The sequence below is a fragment of the Sphaerodactylus townsendi genome, linkage group LG04 (assembly GCF_021028975.2).
Source record: "Sphaerodactylus townsendi isolate TG3544 linkage group LG04, MPM_Stown_v2.3, whole genome shotgun sequence".
NCBI classification, from domain to species: domain Eukaryota; kingdom Metazoa; phylum Chordata; class Lepidosauria; order Squamata; family Sphaerodactylidae; genus Sphaerodactylus; species Sphaerodactylus townsendi.
In genome coordinates, this window is record NC_059428.1 from 70,135,691 (window position 1) to 70,159,029 (window position 23,339).

The following is a 23,339-nucleotide window of genomic DNA, read 5'->3' on the forward strand; positions in this document are numbered from 1 at the left end:
CTGGACACGCTCTAGCATCTGAATGATTTTCTAAGTCTGTATGAGATGAAAGGAAGTATTTGCATGTCTACTTGTTAAATATTTGCTGCTTTTAGCCATTGTTTTTAGGTTATTCAGAGATGAAAGGTACTTTAGAAACAGGGTCCAAACTTGTTCAGATAATCTTTTTATCTGCTCTGTTTGGCTAAGATAGCAAACAACTGAGCTGCACAGAACTCTTGAAACTTGGAGAAATATGTGCCTGATTTCTTCAGGATCAAAAGAAGCAGCAGTTTAGCTAATTCAGGCTTCATGACATTTATTCCCAACTCTATAATAATCATACCGAATGGTTTCTATATGCTATCTGTATCCCCAGTCCCCACCCTTACATAGCAAATATCTCAAAGATGGGATCAATTTGCATTAGGAAAATGGCATAGAGGAAACTATTTACTTCACTGTTCTTCTTCAGCACATGGCTAAATTAGCACTCCTCATGTGGCTGCAATTAATTATTCTTACTTAATACATTCTCTCTATACTTTATCTTAACAATGTACATGAATTGGAAGTTTATGGGCTTGCTCTGATATCCCATAGGTTTACCAGTCCCCAGATGGGCCCCAGAGTTCTCCAAGAACTACAAGTAATTTGCAGTCTACAAAGATCAGTTCACCTGGAGAAAGTGATCGCTTTGGCAAGTAGACTCTATGGCATTATATCCTTTCTGGACCTCCTCCCTGAAAGTCATCCATCCCAGTCTCCCTATAACCACGCACACACTTCCAGGGATTTTCGAGTCCAGATTGGCAACCCTAACACGTTACCTTAGTTGAGTTCTAGAATGAGACTAAGATACTTTTGTGCAGGGTATTAGGTTGCTGTTCATATAAACATAGTTTTAAAACGTTCTTAATTCTTGTGGTATATTTGTGGACCCAGAAATATTACAATTATATCTGAATTCAGTTTGTTGAGTAGGATTGGTCCTTGCAGCTGCAGAGCTGGCAGTACAGGGGAGATGACCTGCTTGTTGAAACGTGGCAAGAAGCAGTCAGTCTGGCAATGATGTATAAACTAGAACTTTTTACTTATTATTATTATTATTATTATTTTATTCGATTTTTATACCGCCCCATCCCCTGGGGGCTCTGGGCGGTGTACAGCATTTAAAACAATGTATTAAATAGCATTTAAAAGCAGCAGTAAAACTCCTAATACATTTACAATTTAAAACCCAAATCTAAGTTTAAGTTAAGGTTCAAAGTGCAGTGGTAGTCCAGCATGTCAATAAAAAATAATAAATAAAACCCTCACCCCATGGTGGAGGGGCATGTGAGTGTGGTGTGATACGGCCCTAGGTGTCCAGAGGCCAAAAATGGGGTAATGGCTGGATCCTCCGAAGGCCAGTGAACAACTCGTCTTGCAGGCCTTGAACTCTCCAGATCCCGCAGAGCCGGACAGCGCTGGAGGAAGCGTTCCACCAGGCCGGGGCCAGGGCTGTAAAAGTCCTGGCCCGCGTGGAGGCCAGCCGCATTGCCGAGGGGCCAGGGACCACCAGTAGGTTGGCCTCCGCTGATCGAAGAGGCCGCCTAGGGACATATGGGGTGATGCGGTCTCGAAGATACGATGGTCCCAAGCCGTGAATGGCCTTATGACTGATAGACTAACGAGAGTTTTATGCACAAACCACAGTTCAAGCAAACCATGTTTTGTCTTGATGCTTATACATAACCTTACGTCATTTTGTGTGAATGACTAGCACAGAGGATTTTTTTTAGCTTTATCCCACTTTCACCTACCCAAGTGCACAGAATAATCCTTGAATCCCCCATTTCTTAATGTTTAGATACTATCTTTTCCACTGACAATGGAGATTCAAGGCAATTTACAAAAAAGTCTCTGATTCACAGATAACAGACCATTAAGATTTTTTAAAAGACCGTAAGAACACAATACAACACCTTGCTTATGAAATTAACTGCCAAACAACCACATGAAAATAACTTTTTAATTTTTTTCTTAACAGTAGATGACATAGGAATTGGCAGCTCTTCTTTGGGAGGGACATTTTGTGAGGATGCAGGCTGCCACTGAAAAAGAGCTGGCTGATGCTGTGACTGAATGGACAGCTTAGAAGCAGGACTCAACAGTGAGTGGCACCGGGAAGATTGGAGGTAGTGTACAATTCACAAGTAAAATGCAAGCGCAAGGGTCCCCAACCTGGTGCCTGTAGTTGCATGGTGCCCACCAAGTTTTTTAAAAGAAACTGATTGGGTGCTTGCCAGCAAAGGCTTCTGACTGGGCATTGGAAATCTGGTTGGCCAAGCAGTTGTTTCAGTGGCAGTTGCCACCACAGTGTTGGTGGTGTTCTGTATTCTTCTTCTTCTTCTTTCCAAGTGTATTTTTAACATTATCCATCTTCTCCCCTGCATGTAGGCTTCTTCTGCATGGCTGGTTCTGCCTCTTGTGGCAGCTATTTTGTGGTTGCACCAACCAACCTGCACAAGCATTCTAAACATAACACTTGGAGACCCCTGTGTTAGGGCACATTTGGTCTTCCCCTTCTTTTGCCTTCCTCACTTTTTACATCCGGTTGGATCCTACAGGAATGTACCATTTTGTTCCTGTGGTACTTTTAAAAGTCACACAACTGACTGTGGAGGATGTATATATATATTGACAGCAATTTTTAAATTGTTCTTGCATTATTCTCACTCATCTCCATGAAATTAAATGAAGATAATGTTACATTAAAGGTTCATATAAGTTCACTGAAGTCAATGGGCTCAGAACACTGTAGCTCTGCTGCTTAAGATGGCACTGCATGGCTATAAGACTTTTGTTATTAACTCCCAGAATTTTCACACAGTTCCTACCACAAAGGACAAATATTATGTGGCCTCAATCCCCACCCAAATTTGGTTAGTAACTTGTTAGGAATGCTTACATAACTAGTCTCCACAAGAATTGGCAGTGGCAATAACAGCTGTAATTCATTTCCATACAAAGCACTCAGCTATCCCATATGTTAAGGAATAAAAATTTTCCATAAACTACAGAGTTGAGATAGGACAGGGGTAGGGAACCTGCGGCTCTCCAGATGTTCAGGAACTACAATTCCCATCAGCCCCTACCAGCATGGCCAATTGGCCATGCTGACAGAGGCTGATGGGAATTGTAGTTCCTGAACATCTGGAGAGCCGCAGGTTCCCTACCCCTGCGATAGGACAACAGGCATTCTTCCATTCATTAGATCCTGTTAGTTCATAAACGGTAGAAACTCTAATTAGAGAGTAAATCAGTCTACAGAGTGAATAAGACAACCTTGAATGATTGTAAACATAACATGAAAACATTATACAAATCCTTTTTATCCCATGACATATGCTGTGCTACATACAGACTGTCATACCAGAAGAAGACCGTGACACTGCTTCTTGCTCATGGAAGCTTTCATTCTCCTAACCCAGCTTTTCACTCAAATAACCACTTGAATAAGCTATGCCTGCAGGAAAATTCAGAGCATGTTGAGATCTGTGTGCACAGCCTGGGAAAATAGCAGAAGAGGGAGGAGAGGGAATGAAGATAAGATACATTTGCCCCCAGGAGCAAGTTTCCCATTCTTTCTTCTGGTTTTGCAAGTAGTTTTAACTTGTATTAGTACACATAGAGACTCACTGGGCTTGATTCCACCTTGTTCATGCAGACAAGGATTTCTTTAAAGCTTGTCTGGTTAAAATTAGGAGATCTTGACTTCATACACCGTAAAACAAACACATGAAATACTTCTTGCGTGACTCACCCTGTCTTACATATCGCTGTTGCCTTCATTAGCTATGTACAAGAGCTGAATCTTAGAGAACAAGAAAGGCATGTCAGCATTAATTTAACTCCTACGTAAGTATAGATAGATCAGTGGCTCCCAACTTTCCAGAATACGAAGACCCCTTGTTAATATCAAAAATGTTGTTCATCCCTCCTCCCACACATGTTAGTAGTTGTAAGTAATAGTTGTATCCATGGATTGAGAAAATTCATAATGACAAAAAGATCAGTGCTTCGTGGATGTATTGATTTGTAGACCCCTTGCAATATTTCTGTGGCCCCAGGGATGCCTAGATCCCAGGCTGGGAACGACTGGTATAGATATCTGCAATGAAAGAAGGAAGAAATAATGCTATTATCTTCTGGTCTTGATAGAACAGACACTAGCCACTGTAAATCATATTTAATTTAAGCTATACATGCCAAGTTTGTGGACAGTGCTTACCTGAAATTTCAGAAGTCAGAAGAATGATGCAATGAGGCTTCTACACGTCTCAGAGGGTCCCTTGTCTAATTAAATGATGCCTGTTAATACACATTTCATCATATCACGGTGTAATTCTGAGGTGGCAAGTTAGTGTCTGAGTTCTAATACTTCAGGTGGGAGCACAAGATTGAATGCTGTGCCATAGTGAACTTCCTCCATATTTTATAAAACCAAACAAGTAAAAACTAACTTAGAACACTTCTTACTTTCTTTGTGGAGAGATTTCTTTTATGTGAGGAAGGCTTTGCTCTCAAGAGTCCCCACATAGTGTCTGAAGTTTGGCCCAAAGTTCTGTCATTGCCATGAGAACTAGGCAGAAGTGGTGTAAAGTAATATAAATTATAGGGGGGGGAAGGTAAAATTAAATTAATTTTAATTAAATTAAATTAAAAAGAAATCAGATTTGGTTAAATGCAATGTATAAAGGGTACAGAATGTTGTATTGTCAATGCAGAATTTATCTTATTTCAAAACCTTTTTGAAAATAGCACCTGAACATTATTTTGCCAACAACTTAGGCTTGAAAAGAGGATATCTCTTGCCTTGTCGTCATCTGGATAATAATAAAATACATGAAATAACCTGGAGCATCAGGTTAATAATGGGAACGGTATTCACATCCCCATTCAGCCATGAAGCTCACTGTGTGACCTTGGGGCTATTAACCCGTCTCTCTTTCTCAGCCTAACTTCACCTCACAGTCATTGAGAAGATAAAACAGAGGGGAGAATGAGCTCAGTAGAGGAAGGATAAAATAAAAATAGGAAATAACTTTACAAGGAATAAATTGCCACCTAAGTTTTAAATAAAGAATAAAAAGCAAAATATTATTTAGATGACATAATGAAATGACATAATGAAATGACACAGCAATGCAGATAATGACATGTGTCGTACTCATGGTAATGAGCTTCTCTCAATTGAAACTTTATGATGCTCCCTAACTGTAGGGAAGAGAAAATAAGGAGCTGGCTCACAGGGCTCTATCATATGTCCATAAACCCTGGGGACGAACAGGTCGAAAGAAAAGGAAGGGAAAGTTTTAAACTGCCTTGGGAAAAGTTCTAGGAGACAAAAGAGCTGATCTTGTTCTGAAGTAACTGGCAGGTGGCCCTCTCTATCAGGACACATATAGCCAGCAGAGTAGGGAAGACCAGCCCCTCTCTGTGACCCTGCTTGACACTTTTCCTTCATTGCCTGGTTCAGACCTGTGCTTACCAAGAGCTATAGAACACATACATAATTCACTAAGGGTTGGAATGTCCAACACGAACCCTCAACCAATGGGTGCGCAGGGCTCACAAAGTGAGTTCTTCGTGCCAATTGGTTGGAAGTGTGTCCCCCACATTCCAACCACTGGCCCTGGCCCTCAGCTCCCTTCCCAAGACCTGGGGACCTCGGGGAGCAAAATGTGGGGCTGATGTCATGTCTGAATACTGTGATGTGCACTCTCCCTTTCTTTCAAATATGGCACTATCTAATCAGATAGAAAGAATTTGTTGAGGAAGTAAGCTAAGAGGCTGTACCATCAATTTGGAAAGGACATCTGGCAGAGGAGGAGTACAATGGGACTTCCTACCTAACAAACAGCAGTGATAAAAAGGGTTCAAGGAGCCTTAGGCTATAGTGAGAGTTTGGGGACTGGTTATGAACACAGTTCCAGCTTCTGACATAGCAGTTAATATGAAGGCAAGTCAAGGATAACGCGTAGTGGTTCTCTCCCTGTAAAGCATCCGTCCTTGTAGAATGGCTAGAAAATAGTAAATGAAGGAAATATGGAATATAGAGTGAGGAAAGGAATTTAAATGGTGATAGTGAAAAATACAATTTTCAGTTTAATTCGTTTCCTATTATATGTCTCAGTTTAACTCATTTCCAATTATATGGTTTTGTGTTTTACAATTTTGTAGCATTCATTTTACAGCCTTTTGTTAGGCCAAAAGAGAGTCTTGTAAATATTAACAGATGTGACTGTGAGTCAATTTATGAGGAAATATACTAGGCAAAAGACACATAATGTTTCAGACACACTAAGTTCTTCATCCCTTGGCTAGAAAGAATTGCTGGTCACAAATGCAGAGGCAAGATGAGCTTTTATCCATTCTTCCTTAGCAACTGCTAGGCTATTCCCCGTTGTTTTTTGAGGATACAATAATTACTAAATCATAGAAGACTAAACCCAAGATTTGGTAGGTATGTTTATTAGATGGCAGAAATGTCAACTTCAGCTTAGGCATAGCGAAAGGCCTTTGCCTTCTCCTTTTTGTGCAGAGCAAGGCACTAGTTGAGGCTGCCTCCTTGTGGTCACCATAATATTTCAATAAATGGAACATTACTGTTTGCACCCAGGTAAGTATATGTTGCTGTGGGGTTTGGAATTTATTTTTTGAGCACAATCCATGCATTAGTTATTACAAGTGGAAGAATTAAAGAATACATTAAGTAATTAGAAAATGCCCTTTAATTTGCAAATATCCCCCAAGATCACAGAATGTGCAAAGGGAAAAATGCCTTTATTCAAATATGTGTTTGTTACATGATAGAAGAAGATTTACTGGTGAATTCACAGTCAACTAGCAAACTCAGTGTCAATGGGAAATACTGCTCTCCAGGCTACTAACTAAATGTAATTTTTATTGAAAGAACAGTTCTGGGAATAAGTCTATCAATTTATAGGCATTTCATCCACCATAAGCTTGAAGCAAGTTTTAATTTGTTCTTATAAGACCATAAATGTTGCTCTAATATCAGGCTGGCTTTTTTCAGCCGAGATTCCCCACCACCGTCTCCCTGAAGCAGGCTTCTCTTTCACAAAAATGGAAATGGTTAATGAAATGAAGTGCACTTCACATCACAGACAATTCCCACCCTACTGCCACCCATTTATTTTTTCCATTAGATACAGGACTGTCTAAGCTAGAAAAAAACAAAGCATTTCTTTCTGCTCAACTATGCTCTTACGTTCCATAGCCAGACTACTGGATCCTAACTCACTGTGATTTTTGAAAACACTGCAGCTGTGTTTTCTTTTTCTTACTTCTCTACCTTGTTTGTCAAATGTATTACAATCCCTCTGTAAGGCCTCAGCACTCCAAACCAACTAGTCCAGACTGGCTAACCACCTTTTGTATGAACAGGGTGGTGTCTGGAGAACAGGAGACTGTTAAGGCCTCTGTATGTTAAACTGATGTGTCAACACCACCTTACTTGTCAGCCTTTAAGCTCCCTCCTTCCACTTCTGTTTGGTATCCAGCACTTGATTCTGCTAAGCGCCCCTGGGCTCATTCAAGCCCATTCACAGTTTGGAATCTTCTTTCAAGTACAAATTAATAGCTGTACATCTGCTGTGGCTGTTCTGTTGAAACCTGCTGCTGCCCTGTCTGAGGTTGTGTTGGCGGGGTCTGAGTCTGCAGGACATCAGTTTGAGGCACTGCTCTCCACGTCAAGGGATGCTGTTCTGATATCTGGCTCCCTAACGGAGCAATTGAGTTCACCAGAGTTGTTAAATTTATAAAGTGTGCGACTGACTGAGGATTTGTTGCTTCAGGCTGTGACTGTAGTTGGATATCGTTTTGGCGGTTGCCATGCAGCATGGCAGAACCAGTAACTGTATCAAAAGTCACTGTGAGAATGGAATTGTCCAGTTGCAACTGGCGTTCAGGAGTTGCAAGATGACCCACGGCTACAGGTTGTAGGTTTGTAAATTGAGTCCCCGCTGGAGTGGTGATAGGGGTGACGCTAATATTGGTCAGACCAACAGAGCTAGAAGGAGCTGTAACATTGGGATTGCCAAGGGTCACCACCACCTGAGGACAAAGACAATAGAAATTTTAATAGTGACCTTAATTACCAAAGAAATCATCAGTACAAAAAAAATGAACTATGAGTGACAGACAACTTGGTGATATCTGTTTTTGCCTGCGGATGGCATAGGGGGAATTACTATCTCATAAGGAAGAAGGAAACTCAAAAATTAGAACAGAATAGAGTCAGATATATGTTATGCAAAAGGGAGGTTGATATGATTAGAGAAAATTTTCCATTTGACTTTTTAAAAATATTGTTGTTCCAGAGGGTAAAACACATTCCATGGGTTCTAGTGATTTCTGTAATTATAATTAGACTGGATAACCCAATTGGACTGAATAATACATTTATTTATACATTGTAGATTTCATATTTTTCACTGATTCATTCAAAACATTTCCTGTCAAAGGTAAAACTCACATTAATATGAAAGAGCTTAGATTGCATTCCTTGAACTTAAGATTCACTAGATAAAACAAAAAGCACTAATGTAGAAAGAGTGGCTGGTATTAATTTAAATTACCTCATCATTCCTGACAAGTTAAAACAGGCAAATGAAGCAGCATTTTTGGCCTTTGCCCCAGCCTACCGTGTTTCTCCAAAAATAAGACAGTGTCTTATATTAATTTTTGCTCCCAAAGATGCACTATGTCTTATTTTCAGGGGATGTCTTATTTTTCCACAGCTGCATGCTCTGGTGTTCTGTTCGATGGGCATGCTTCCAAACAAAAACTTTGCTACGTCTTACTTTTGGGGGATGTTTTATATTTAGCACTTCAGCAAAACCTCTACTACGTCTTATTTTCAGGGGATGTCTTATTTTTGGAGAAACAGGGTAGTAGAACTCTGTTAAATGAGACCAGAGCCCTGCAAGACGGAGATGCTCTGCAAGGCCTATGGTTGAGGCCAACAATGACCCTCTCAGTGGGCCTCCCCTCCTCTTCTTTTTCCTCTTTTCTCTACTTGTTTTTTTCCTAACTATATCTTATGTTCATCCTTTAATATCTTGTGGCTCCCCACTCTGGATACACATTGTTTCTCGGAACCTGGAAATGATACCATCATCTGAGAGTCATGACTGGGGTGCCACTATTGTTGCTAAGAGCCAGTGTGGTGTAGTGATCAAGAGTGGGTGGACTCTCATCTGGAGAACTGGGTTTGTTTCCCCACTCTTACACATGACGCCTGCTGTGTGACCTTGGGCTAGACACACAGTTCTCTCAGAACACACTCAACTCCACCTATCTCACAAGGTATTTATTCTGGGCAGAGGAAGGGAAGGGGTTTTTAAGCTGCTCTTACTTACAGCTGAGAAAAGCAGGGTAGAAATCCAAACTCTTCTTTATTGGTAATATAATGTTTTAATTATTTATATGAGATTTATTATTTTAATTGTATTTCTGTTTTGTTAGCTATGCTGAGCCCAGTTTTACTCAGGAAGGGTGCGATAACATTATTAATAATAAGAATGATAATTCCAAATAAAATTGGAATTAAAGGGTAAGCGATGGGACAAACTAGGCTTCGCTGTCTTACCAAGAGTCCTGGGTGACTTGACCATGAGGTTGACAGATCTGAGGTGGATGAGGCGATTAGGCAAAGGCAGGAACAAGCCAGGATTTCATAGTTTGACTTTCTTTGACTTTTATGAAAAAAAAGGTTGCTACATTTGAGATTCTGGTAGATGGGCAAAAAGTTTTCCCCACTATCACTCCACAATGCCAGGGTTACCAGTGTCATCAAAAGGAAGTAAGTGGATATTTATAAAATGCAGCCAATTATTTTCTCACATGGGGAATGGATTTAGCTACTGAGGGGGAACTCACATTCAGACACAGCATGCCTTTTATGAATCCTGTCCTCCATTATGAATTTCTGTCCTCCATTCACCATAATGAAGGGCATTGCATAAGTTGTCACATAAACAGCCTAAGGCAAACTCCATATACTTGTTAGAATCTTTTAACAGTTCCAACATCTCCCATTTATTTTGAACTAATGCTTTCTCCAAAACCATTTGTAACATGGCACTTACCTGCTGAATGCTCTGCACAGCTGAATTGGTCTCATCGCCCACATTTCCTGTGAATTCCACTTCTTTTTCTGTATATTCACTGAAGGCAGAATCCTCAGGCACTTGGACTTCCTCCTCCTCACTGGGTTTATGCTTTCGTTTATGGCCACGTTTATGCGTCTTCACATGCTTCCCCTCTGGTTGCTCTCCCTGTTCCAGAGACAGATCTGGCTGCATGGACACAGTTTTCAATAACAATAATATTACTGATCTGGTCAATCTGGGGTTATTACATCTTCATGTAAAAATAGATTGGCAGTGTGAATTATTTATATCTGCAGAAATATTACAAAGTGTGCTTTCTTTTCATATTTTATGGTATGATGTTGTTAAAACATAACCTGATGATAAAATGAATATATCCTGGAAAACTTAATGTGAATAGCATCCTGTAGCAAAATATCCAAATTCTTTTAACTCCTGTCTTTTTGATTCTGCGTTGGGAACCTCTCTGGATTCAGCCAATGATAGCTTCTAATGCTTCTTCTTCCCTGGCTTCTCTGCTACCTAACATGGATTTTGTTATAATACTGTCTGTGGCAAAATGTTTGGCTACAGTGGATTCAACACAAAGGTGGAAATGGGGGGGGGGGGGGATTAGCGTGATTTATATTGTCCAAGACTTTTGGGTCATTGGATTATCTGTAATAAAGAAATGGCCAAACTACAGTTCTTACGATGACCTAGGAGATGAAAATATTGAATACTTTAATGGTCATGTCCCAATAGGGATCTCATCAAGGACAAACCATTGATGACCAATGGGAAATTGAACTGGCGTGAATGGATTTTAAGCCTTTGGGTGCTGTGACTTAAACATGCAAAGAGTGCCAGAAGAATTTCAAGACACCTGATTAATCATACAAGTTATGGATATGCTTTTATTTTTGTTCAGCAGCTGTTCACTGGTGAAACTGCTTGCCCATGGTGGGCATCTTGTATGGCAAATTCAAAGGTATCTCTTAGTTCACAAGACTGAGAAATATTTATTTTAAAATGAAATCTAGGATTCCTGAAGACTTAAATATCAACATACATACAGCATAAAAGGTTCCCATCCCTCTTTTATACCATAAAAGTATCCAACATATACAGGAAGAGAAATAGGAATTTGTATTTAAAAATCACATTTGTCTCTGATCAGTTTTACCTGCACAATTCCTATAGAAGAAGCATCCACTGTAGTGGTCTCTGGGAGCTGTTCTAAGTCATCAATCCTAACTGAAAGCACCTGAAAAATAAAATTTAAGAAACTGATAATCCAAAACAGTATTAAGATGTAACATCATGCAAATGGATTTATATTACATTTATTTGGCCATATCAGTGCAGTAGATTTAGTGAAACAGTGTTCACTTCCCTCGGCCCTTAAGTAACTTACACCATTTAAATTCTATGTTTTGAAAAAGGCGGCAAATAAACTGATTGACCGACTGATTTACAATAGCTAACATGACATAATAGCCGAATGCCAAGTTTGGTTATGAGAAACAGAACTTCTAATCTCTTCTCTCATCCATGAAAAAATCACTGTAGGAATTTGATCAAGTCTTGCACGTGAACCCACAAAGCTGCCCTATAAAGAGTTAAATTATGAGGATCAGCAATGTCTACTCTGGCAGCATCCAGGTCTCAGAGCATCTAGGTTTCAATTCACCTTTTTAACTGGAATTGCTGAAGACTGAACCTGGGGGCTCTGCATACAAAGCAGAGGCTGTACCACGGAGCCATGGTCTCACCCAACATTCTTCTCAATGGGCTTCGAATGGAGCAACTCTGTATAAGATTGCACTGTGGGTTTCTTGGAATGAGTCCAGCAAACACCTGTACTGGTGACTGAACAACAGCAACCACTGCCTCATAGCAAGGCTTTAACTATTTAAGAGTTTATACATGCTTATATTTTTTCGGAAAGGACAAGATTGCACAACAGCTGTCATGTTGCCACTTGAGCAGAAACAAATGTTGTATAACCAGGCAGCAACCTTTCCTTTGTAATTGCTTAGCATACAGTGTTTAACTAATTACAACACAGGAAGGTTCAGAAGCTTCTGACTTGCTCCAGTGGGTCAGTGCTGAATAAGTAGCTTTGGGGAGGAAGTAGAATCTAAAGCAGAATGTAAACAACTATAAACATTGTCACCCACCGCTTCTAGGAAGTGTTCATGGATGCTGAAAGTCAGGAATGACTGTCCGCAATTGGCTGCTTCCTTAGTCTAACTTTTTTTAGACATAATTAATTTTTAAAAATATAACATAATAACATAGCAACAAAGAATGGAAAAAGAAGAACACAAGAAAAAGGAATAATTGTATACAAACACATAAGATGGATCTGCATTAATTATCCATCATGCTGGAGATCCAGTGAAATACAGAAAGCCCAAAGAGGGAAAGCGTCCAGAAAAAGTGAAAGTAAAAATCTAGAGAACAGTGGAGTGAAAAAGCAGAAGGCAGCTTCTAAAAGTCAAATGGCTGACACACTCGTTACTGATCCTAGTTTGTATCAGAGCTGGTGGGTCAATCCCCCCCCCCCCTCAAAACCTTGCATTTTCCATGTCTTGTAAGGGAAATAAAAGTTCTGGAAAGGAGATTCTGTCTGCCTTCCTTTTCTTCTTTAATTGGAGCACTGTATCAGATCCACTCACTAGAGCTGCTGGGTCCCAAATAATTGCCTCAATGACATAATCTGATTTTACACATGTGGAGGATAATGATAACTGTGCTCCATCTCCTGAATGGCTGCTAGACAGTTGCTTACTACACCTGAATAAGCGGTTATGCAGTTGGCCATTTAGCCAGATCTGCAGCCTGACTCTGTAGTTCTACTTTGTGGACCTCATTATGACCACCCAATATCACTCTGTCTCAGTAAGGAGTGGGGAAAGGCTGTGAAATCATACCTTCTTCCTGTGTCCACCATCTGCTGCCCTCCAGAGAGGATTTCTCTGAAGAAGAGATTGTGGCACGGAAAGCTGCACATTGTTCTAGCTAATTTCAGTTCTCAGCCTCTCCCTAATTACATAATCACATACTTTTGTAGAGCATCACCAATAATCGATACAATATCTTTTATTTATACACACACACACACATCGCCCTCCCCCAGAGGGCTCAGGGCGGTGAACAACAAGCGTAAATAGAGCACAATAAAATCAAGACTAAAATAAATTAAATATTAATTAATTTGGCTCTATATAAAATAAACCCCACCCCATTAAAACGCAGCACACTAAATCAGCATAACAGATGGCACCTACAATCAAATCTCCTAAAAAGAGAGGGAGGGGGGACGGCAGGATCCACTGATGTTATAAAGGATCCATAGATGTTATAAAAGGAGGGGGGCCATCAGCGGCCAGCCTCCCCAAAGGCCCGGCGGAACAGCTCAGTCTTACAGGCCCTGCGGAACTCATTGAGATCCTGCAGGGCCCTGACAGCTGGAGGGAGAGCGTTCCACCAGGCCGGGGCCAGGGCTGTAAAGGAGGCTAGCCGCATCATTGAGGGGCCAGGGATCACCAGTAAGTTGGCCTCTGCCGAGCGCAGAGACCGGTTCGGGACATTTGGGGTAAGACGATCCCGCAAGTCCGGAGGCCTTAAAGGTTAACACCAGCACCTTGAAGGTGATTCGGAATTCAATCGGCAGGCGGCGTAACACAGGTGTGATGTGGTCTCTGGTGGCACCCCCTGTGAGCACATGAGCCGCTGCATTCTGGACCAATTCCAGTTTCCGGATCAGACGCAAGGGAAGGCCCGCGTAGAGCGAGTTGCAATAGTCTAGCCTGGAGGTGACCATTGCATGGATCACAGTGGCCAGGTCACTTTGGGAGAGGAAGGGGGCCAGCTGCCGTGCTTGGCGAAGATGGAAAAACGCGACCCGGGTTACATGGGCCACCTGGGTCTCCATTGAAAGAGACGAATCCAGGTGGACCCCCAGGTCACGGACGGAGGAGGCCTGTGCCAATATAGCCCCCTCCCACACTGGCGGCTGGAAATCCCCGATCTCACCCTCATGGCCCAGCCAGAGGATCTCCGTCTTCGATGGATTCAGTTTCAACCTGCTCTGTTGTAACCAACCAGCTACCGCCTCCAAACAATGCTGGAGAGCTGCTGGGGCGGCGACCACTCCCCCCTCCATCAACAGAATAAGCTGAGTGTCATCAGCATATTGATGGCACGTCAGCCCAAAGCTTCGCACCAACTGAGCAAGGGGTCACATATAGATGTTAAATAATAGCGGGGACAGCAGCGCTCCCTGAGACACACCGCAATGAAGCGAGCACCTTCGGGAGGCTCGGTCCCCACACCACACTTGCTGAGTCCGGTCCCGGAGAAACGAGGCAATCCATTCAAGGACAGTGCCCCGCACCCCGGAAGCGGCCAGGCGGTGGGCCAAAAGATCGTGGTCGACCACATCAAACGCTGTGGTAAGATCTAGCAATACCAGCAGAGCCGATCTGCCTCGGTCTAGTTGCAAATGGGGCATATCTGTGACAGCGACGAGAACAGTCTCCGTCCCATGCCCAGCACGGAAGCCGGACTGGAAGGGATCAAAAGCCGATGCGTCCTCCAGGAAGCCCTGTAGCTGCTCCAACACCACTCTCTCAATTACCTTCCCCAGAAACGAAAGATTCGAGATGGGGTGGTAATTGGCCAGATCTCCAGGATCTAATGATGGTCTTTTCAAGAGAGGGCGGACCACTGCCTCCTTCAACCCACCAGGGAAAACTCCTTGCTCAAGGGAGCTATTGATGATACTCAACAGGTGGGGACAGAACTCCGGCTTGGCATGTTTTTTAATAAGCCAGGAGGGGCACGGATCCAGAGGACAGGTAGTAGGTCTAACAGCAGCCAGGGCCCTGTCGACAGCGGCTTCAGAGAGCAGGGAGAACTGGGCCAAACATGGGCCAGAAGACGGCAAGGGAGCCTCCAGTTCACTTATTGTCGCTAAAGTGGCAGGAAGGTCTTGGCGGAGCAACATGACTTTATCTGCGAAAAAGCTCATAAATGCCTCACAGCTAATAGCCAATTGACAATTTGTAGAAGCCTCAGATAATGAGGTCAATGACCGAATAATACGAAATAATTGTGCAGGGCGAGAGCTAGCAGATGTGAAAGAGGAAGAGAAGAAAGTCCTCTTCACCTCCTTCGTTGCCATCTCATAGGCCTTCATAAACGTCCTATAAGATGTTCGTGCAGCCTCGTCATGAGATTTCCTCCACACTCGCTCTAGCCGTCCAAGTTCCCGTTTCATACGGCGTAGCTCCTCAGTATACCAGGGGGCCAGCCGTGATCGGGAGCGCAGAGGGCGCCGGGGAGCAACTACCTCGATGGCATCGGAAAGGCGTGTTTGGCATGTTTTGAACAAAATAACTATTTCAGAAGCAAGGGAAAATTATTTTACAAACACTTTAAAAATGTAAAATTTAGTGCCATTTAGTTCAAATGCATATTTTAAAATATTGTTATCTAAAACAGCTGCTTTTTTTCCCTCTGGCTATAAGGAGACCTAAAATATGTAATTTTGTAAGTGGGTAATTACTTAAACTCTCAAAATATCCCTAAGGACAGTTCTCTGGAATAGTCTTAAAATCAGGGCAATAGAAAAAGCATTTGACCATCTTAAGGAAACAGTCTAACGTGGGAGTCTGTGGCAGAACTAGACCTGATGCTGTCCCTAGGTTCACCCTTGGGACACACCTCCATTTTATAGTGCCCAGGAAAGCCACATAAGAGCTCCGGGGAAACTTGATTTGGGAAAGACCACCACAACACAGAGGGAGTTTTTCTGAACAAAAATCATGTCTGGTGGTCCATTCCATTCCAACGCCAAATGAAGATGTGGGTAACTGTTGGCAAATATACTCCCTGGAACCATTCTGGGACAGAAAAACTGCCTGGGAGAAGGAAGGAAACCCTTCGCTCCCTGTGCTACAGCGGTTTCAATGAAAATTAGGTTCTCATGTTACTCTTGGCTTTCCCAGATACTACAAAATGAAGACATGCCCCTGGTATGAAGTTTCATGTCTAGTTGTGGCCTTTGGATTTTGTCCACTATGTTTAGCCTTCATCCACAGATACTGTCAGTGTGTTACATTCTCCTCAGAAACAGCACTGAGAAAGTGTGAGGAACAGATTTTGGCAGCCATCAAAATGAATCAAAGTTGCCGAACTGTCACTGATGCATTGAAGTGGTGATGAACCTATGGCACTCCAGATGTTTATGAACTACAATTCCCATAAGCCCCTGCCAGCAAGGCCAATTGGCCATGCTGGCAGGGGCTGATGGGAATTGTAGCCCATGAACATCTGGAGTGCCATAGGTTCGCCACCACGGCATTAAAGCAACATTCAGAACAAAAAAACATACAACTAATGAGTCTTGCTTGGAAGTCAACAGACAATCATCAAGAATTAAGATGTCAGCATACTCACCTCTGGATGTTTTCGCCTCATATGACGGCTCATTGATGCTCTGGTAGAAACCTTTGTTCCACAGAGCTGACAACTCTGAGCTTCTACCTTATCGTGCGTCAGCTGGATGTGTTTCTGGAGCATGTAATCAGTGACATACTTTTTATCACACACTGAACATGTCCACTGCTTCCCCACTAGCAAACAATAAAACAAAAAGCTCTTTTTAATATTGCATTTCTATAAAGTGCACAGTTTTTAGAATTATATGGTATAGAATCCTTAAATAGTAAGTTAACTTTGGAAAACATTCACCTGTGTGAATAAGTTTATGAGTCTCCATTGTGTTCCTTTCACTAAACGTTTTCCCACAGAGCTCACACATGAAATCTTTGATTCCTGCCAAACAGAAAACACATTAGGTTCAAAATGATACCCTGCATTGGCACAATTGGGTCTTCTTCAAAATCAGTGCAAGCCCCAATTTGTGTAAGACAATGAATATATGATTGGTTTAGTAAAGTTTTAAATTTGCACTACTGTAGCTCCCAGGTCTACTCTGGATCCTACTAAATAGACATGTGCTAGAAATTCCTAGTTGAAACATGGATTCTCAGGCATGTGGAGGCATTGGATCAAGGTCACGGTGCGTGGAATAGTATCCCCCCTTGCCAGTTTCCCAACCTGAAACAGCCCTGGGAAGCTGCTATTTCCCCACGGTGGAAACTTCTGACAGCATATGCAAGTTTTCCTAGCAGAAGAGATGTGCATTTTCTGGGGGAAAAAATCAGACAAATTTCTGTCCTAAGTTTAAATAAATGATTTAAATAATGTTAGTAAAGAAGATAGTACACCATATAGAAGCCTGGACCATGCACAAGCACTGGGGATTTTGTCCATGGTTCATATCATAACATGATTTGTAGCACAATAACAGTATAGATCAACAAAGACCAATACAAGGCAGACATTTTTCCACAGAAAAATATAGCATTGGTATAATATCACTACTAACAAGATAAACAGCAATCTCCTCAGAGCAGTTTCAGGTCAGGAAAGCAACATGGGGGAAGGCCTCAGCCTCCTCTTTTCATACAAGATCCCAATTCAAACTAGCTGAGAATTACAACTAAGAACCTACCATTCCAATCCTAAATGGCAGGAGGTTGGAGTGAGGAGGGTTTTGGAATCAGTGTGACTCCATTGCCAGATTAAGTGTCATTTCATGTGGTGCAAGTAGCATCCACACAACTGTGGGGGCATTTATGCTGGCACCAAAGAGCTGCATGGCTATGCAATGCCCAGACGTTAATGTTGTCATGGCACCAGCACTCCTCCAGTGCAGAAGCCCATGCTGGTACCTATGAGGGCATTCCTGGGGGCAGAACTGACCTTTTGCTGGTGAGGATTTACACCAGCAAAAAGGGTGGTGCAGCCCATAGGAGCTTTTCACTGCCCTCTGCAGTGATTTTACTCTCTGTTTTGCTTGCCGCTTGCCACTCATCCACCTCCGCCCCAGGAATGAACTGTAAATCGCAAACCCCAAGCTCACATCTGCTTGACAAGACCCAGGGCAGACTTGGGAATAGTGTTTCATTTTGTTAGACCTTCAGCACTCATGAAATGAGGGACCCCTTAACACCAGGCTAATGACTGTGGGATTCGCTAGCAAAGACTACATAGCAGCACTTCTGAGCCAAAGCATCTCATCACATCCATTACGGCTGACAGTTCTTCACATTCACAATTTACATCAGTGGTTCCCAACCTTTTTTCACTTGCATACCCCTTGGCAACCCATTTCCCCTAAAATTGTACCCCCATATTAGCAAATCCATTACATTTTTTTTCACATGCCCCCAAATGCTCTGATGCATAGCCCTTGGGGTATTTGTGTTGAAATCTTCCTTCAGCTTCCTCTCTTTATCAACTATGCCATGCATGCTAGTAGTTCTTTATATTGTAAACATGTGTGGGGAAAATAATTTACCTAGGTGCATTTGGTAAAAAGCATTAGCAAAGTCATCCACTATTGACCTATCTACACTCCAAATTGTATGTATTTGTCTGTCTTTACTTCCTCCATAGCTACCTGGGAATTCCATAAAGGAGATTAGCTAGTACCAGGTAAATTGCTGGCAAGTAAAATATGGCCACGTCAGTTACTAAGGTACAACACTATGCACGTTTTCCAGAAAGATGAACTCAGCTGTATTTTCTTAGGAAACATGATTAAGACAAGGATATAATAAGTCACTGATGTCACTATAGAATGACTGTACTGTACAATGACATCAGTTAGGGAAATAGCATAATATTCTCGGATGGACCTCCAGGCAATTTAGCTTAGTTTGTTCAATGGATTCCTGGCAACAGGCTCACCTGTATGTCTTTTGTAGTGCTTCAGCATGTTGACTTTTTGTGCAAATTTCCGATGGCACTCCGTGCATTCATACTCTTTTATCCCTTTGTGTAGTTTCATGTGATGGCGCAATGCATGTTTTGTTTTCATGCCTGTAAACAACAAAGCTTAAGTTGAGGCCTGGTTGTGAAGCCGTGTCATCACTCTTCCCCTGAGCAGCACTCAAGAAAAAGACTCTGCATGCTAATGTTTTCAGCCAATGGCCACCTCCCGGAGAAAAGTACAAAATGTCTCTTCAAATTTCAAGCTGCCTTCGTGCTGCGGCTTGTTTTGCAAAACAATCCATATAAAACCTTCATAAAACCATGAAAAAGAGTAATGAAAGATTGCTGAGAGGTTTTGAAACCTGTCTTTCAAAAATGAACTGTGGCACTCTGCATGTAGTCTCTGTCAAGTGTCTTTAAAGTAATTCAGATGCAGCATTTAGGATCTAGCTACAGGAGATGCTGGAAGACCTGTAAAAGCATTTCTCAAGCATTTTTAATTGCTAAATAACAGCGAAGAGCCACACACCAAGTCAAAGAGTGACTGTAGCACTAGGAGAGGTGAAATAATATTGTACTCTAATGCCAATAACGTGGGGATGCTGTTTGGAGGAAACATACAGAAAACAAGGGGGATCCGCTTGATGTCAAGAAACCAGTGCAGGGGTAGGGAGGCTAAACCTTCCTTCACAATGTTTTAATTAATGAATTAATCACTGAAAAAATAAGATTCACCAAAATTCACTAAGATTCACCAAAATCAATGGTACTTCCTTGCAAATAAATGTAAAATATTAAAAGATGTTTAAACTCCACAACCAATTTAATCAGAAGTTACAATATTTCTAATAGATATATCCCGGGCAATAGCATCTCTTCAGGTGAGCGTTTACAACTAAGCAATTCTGTGATTAAAAGCAACTATAACTAATGCAGTGCACAATGATAGATTTCCTACAGCTACATCACACCAATTGCTCCATCTAAAAACTTGGGCTCCATTATGATCCCCTTTATTTGAGAATGATCCTAATATGTTTTCAGGTTTTCAGGGATGCACTTATAGCATCCCTGATTTATTTTTACTGAAGCATATGCAGTATGCTTGTAAGTTTAAAGAGGGGAAAAAAGCTATCAGTACATGGCTCCATATCACTGGGTCCTGCATATGAGACTTCATAGGTTAACATGTGCTCTGCTGCATAGCTACGCTGACGTAAAATTCCATAGGAATAAATATTTCCAGTATAATATCAGTGTTAAAAAAGCATGGTTCCAAATCATGCATAGAGAACCTTCCTAATTATTAATGCAGACTCAAAATTCAACAATGGCAGTTTTATGCAAATCACAGATATTTAAAGATATGAAGGAATACCCATACCTTTGCCACATTCTGCGCACAGGTATTCTCGGATATTATCATGGACTCTCATATGTTCTTTTAACATATCCTTCCTCGCAAATGACTTACCACATTGTTCACAGGCATGACTTTTCACACCTTATAAAAACAAAGAAAACAGACTGCTATATAAACAACATACCAGAGGAAAGAACACAAACGTTGAGTGCAAGTAAATCAAAAAGTGCTCCTTCCAGCACTTTTTATAAAACAAGTATGCATGCTTCCAAGATAAAGAATTGTAAAAGGACACATACAATAGCAGGTGAAGCAGAAAAGGACAGAGAAAGCTGCAGAGATATTTCAGAGTAGCTGTAAGAAAGGTTTCCTAAAAAGTGATGAAAAATAAGCAAAAAAAAAAAGAGAACAGCAAGAGGTAGGTTAAAAAAACCAGTTCGAGAGTGACTGAAGCAAACTATGTGGGTTGTTTTCAAATAGAAATGTACTCCGTCACACTGTACATAGAGATCCTAGAAGGAACAGAACTGTTACAGAAATGCTTCCATGCCTAGGAGAACAGAACACCCCATCTAGCTGGAATGCCTGGGAGAGCTAGTTTTCCTTGGCTACTCTGGCCAAGACCCAGGTAGTTTGACTTCTGTGACTCCTAGCTACTTCTGCTCCACTTCAGCCATTCTACCTACTCCTCCTTGCTGTGATGAGAGGCAACACAGCAGAGACATTTAGTGTGGGAAGATCAACACATGCTGCATAATGGAATGTACAATATGATTCCTTCAGTTAGACCTGCTTTATAGCCCAATCAGGCCACAGCTACTGTGACTGAGGGAATCTGAAGGGGTCCTCCCCAACAAAAGGGTTTGGGGCATTTGGTGCAGAATTACAATCACCTCAACAGATGAATGAGTCATTACAATGTATTTTCCCTATGGAAAAGGTACAGAATAACAAAACAGTACATAAAAAAAACAAATAGCAGAAGGGAACCTTTGTTATTAAGAAAATAATTTAAAAAATGAGTCTACCTGTATGAATAAGTTTATGCCGCTCTAAATTCCCTATGCTGTTAAAAATCCTTCCACAGATTTCACATGGATGGATGTATCTAAAATGGGAAATAAAGATCAGCTAGTGATATCTTTTTTCTGATTAACTGAAAGTCTATGATCTTGCACTTGTACTTTAATTTGAAAAAAACATTTTAAATACATGTTCAAAGCATACAATACCTTTGCACCTTGGAATTATTCAGAAAAACCCTTTCAGTACATCTGTCCAACTGCCTACTAGAATATCCCTTGAGGAGGCTCACTGATTCTACATTGTTACTTTTAACGTTTCCTATCATGAATGACTACTAAATTTCAATAGATATAGTTTAGATCCAGCCCAAGGACTGCCAGTCTTCCTAGCTATCCCCGAGCAGCCATTCTCAGGGTCAAGAGATTCATGTGAAGTAACAGCCACAAGGACCCAGAAGTTCCTGTGGACAAAATTGCTCTCTTCTTCCATCTTCTGTCAGCAGGTTGGAAATGGATGCTAGGGGGACAGGAATTATATTTCCTGTGCATGGTAGTGGCAAGACAATGGTGATGCTGGCCCTGGTGCTCATGAGCAAAACCAGCCTAAATAACAGACCTAAGGTCGTCAAAATGTAAGTAGAAATCCCAAGATGAAGTGAAATAAGCACTAGCCCATTATTCCCTGTATGTCTGTTCTTATTTGCTGTTTTGCAACATCTCTAGGAAATAGGTTGCAATCCGCTTTCTGGTGCCCAAGTTCAAACAAAGTTAATCATATTTGCCCATGCATAGATGGCAACATTACATCCTTAATTTTGTTTTCTCAGATACATCTGCTTACTTCTGCACATTGGGGTCAGGCAGATTCTCTCGATGAATTACCATGTGTGCATGGTAAGTTGCCTTCAAAGCAAAACGTCTATTGCAGATGCTACAGCCATATCCCTTCTCCTTGTGAACTTCCATGATGTGTTTCAAATATTCCTTTCCTCGGCCAAATGTTAACTAAAGAATGAAATAACAGTGAGTGAATCACATACTGGAAAGAGAAAATTTTGCAAACAGCAACCACAAATTAATACAATTTTGTGGTAAATAGTAAAAGCAACCAACAATCAGATATGTGCTATCTAGATTTTATTTAATTTGTGGCAATGAATCCTAAGCTAATATATTGGCTTGGAATGTTATTTACTTAGGAAACAACTATACCTTTGAGAGAAGGGCATCTTATCAGTGAATATAGAAAAAAGGGGGATAAACTTGCCCCCGGTATGTCGATACTTCTATAACAGTTCAGCTGACTTCAATGCTTTATAATCAAAATAAGTATTTAAGAAACGTGAACATTATACAAAACAAAATTAAAAATTAAAAACAAGAGTTCTGGAAACCACATCCCAACATATATTGCACATAATGCAGTCAGTATACAACTCAGGTGTTCAACAGATAGTGTTATATTTTAATTATAAAGCATTGGAGTTAGCTGGACCCTTACAGAATTATCATCTTACCCATGGGGATGGAAATAAAACCTTTCACAGCATTTCTTTCAGAGAACCTTCAGGAATCCAAAGCTGCTAACAGCTAAGGGGTCTGTAGTTGTGAGTTCACAAGTGCACTTGGACATTTTTCCTTAAAAAGCAGTACTGCTAACTAAAACTCAGAACTGTACTCTGTGCAGTGATTCTACCTCTTAGTGAACCTTCTCAGAGGCTCATTCCGCACATGCAGAATAATGTACTTTCAAACTGCTTTCAGTGCTCTTTGAAGCTGTGCGGAATAGCAAAATCCACTTGCAAACAGTTGTGATTTGAAAACGCATTATTTTGCGTATGCGGAAGGGGCCTAAGTGTCAGAATCAGTAACTAGAGCACAATTCTGGTCTCCAGCTTGTCATTCTGCCAATTCTCTAGATATTTCTTGTCATTCTGCCAATTCTGTAAGTGG

The 23,339-nt window shown here is 41.3% G+C and overlaps 1 protein-coding gene across 5 annotated transcripts in view; it reads right to left on the reverse strand.

The window, feature by feature from the left end:
• Positions 1-6,482: 6,482 nt before the first annotated feature.
• PRDM15 (PR/SET domain 15) overlaps positions 6,483-23,339 on the reverse strand; it is a 48,667-nt gene continuing 31,810 nt past the window's right edge. For all 5 annotated transcript variants that reach the window (XM_048493729.1, XM_048493728.1, XM_048493727.1 and 2 more), the window contains 9 exons: positions 22,228-22,391; positions 21,390-21,469; positions 20,383-20,502; positions 18,975-19,106; positions 16,908-16,991; positions 16,614-16,789; positions 11,329-11,409; positions 10,140-10,349; positions 6,483-8,103 (listed from right to left, as the gene is read on the reverse strand). In XM_048493729.1, the coding sequence (XP_048349686.1) occupies positions 7,624-8,103; positions 10,140-10,349; positions 11,329-11,409; positions 16,614-16,789; positions 16,908-16,991; positions 18,975-19,106; positions 20,383-20,502; positions 21,390-21,469; positions 22,228-22,391 (1,527 nt within the window). In that variant the 3' untranslated portion in view covers positions 6,483-7,623. The remainder of the gene's footprint in view (positions 8,104-10,139; positions 10,350-11,328; positions 11,410-16,613; positions 16,790-16,907; positions 16,992-18,974; positions 19,107-20,382; positions 20,503-21,389; positions 21,470-22,227; positions 22,392-23,339) is intronic.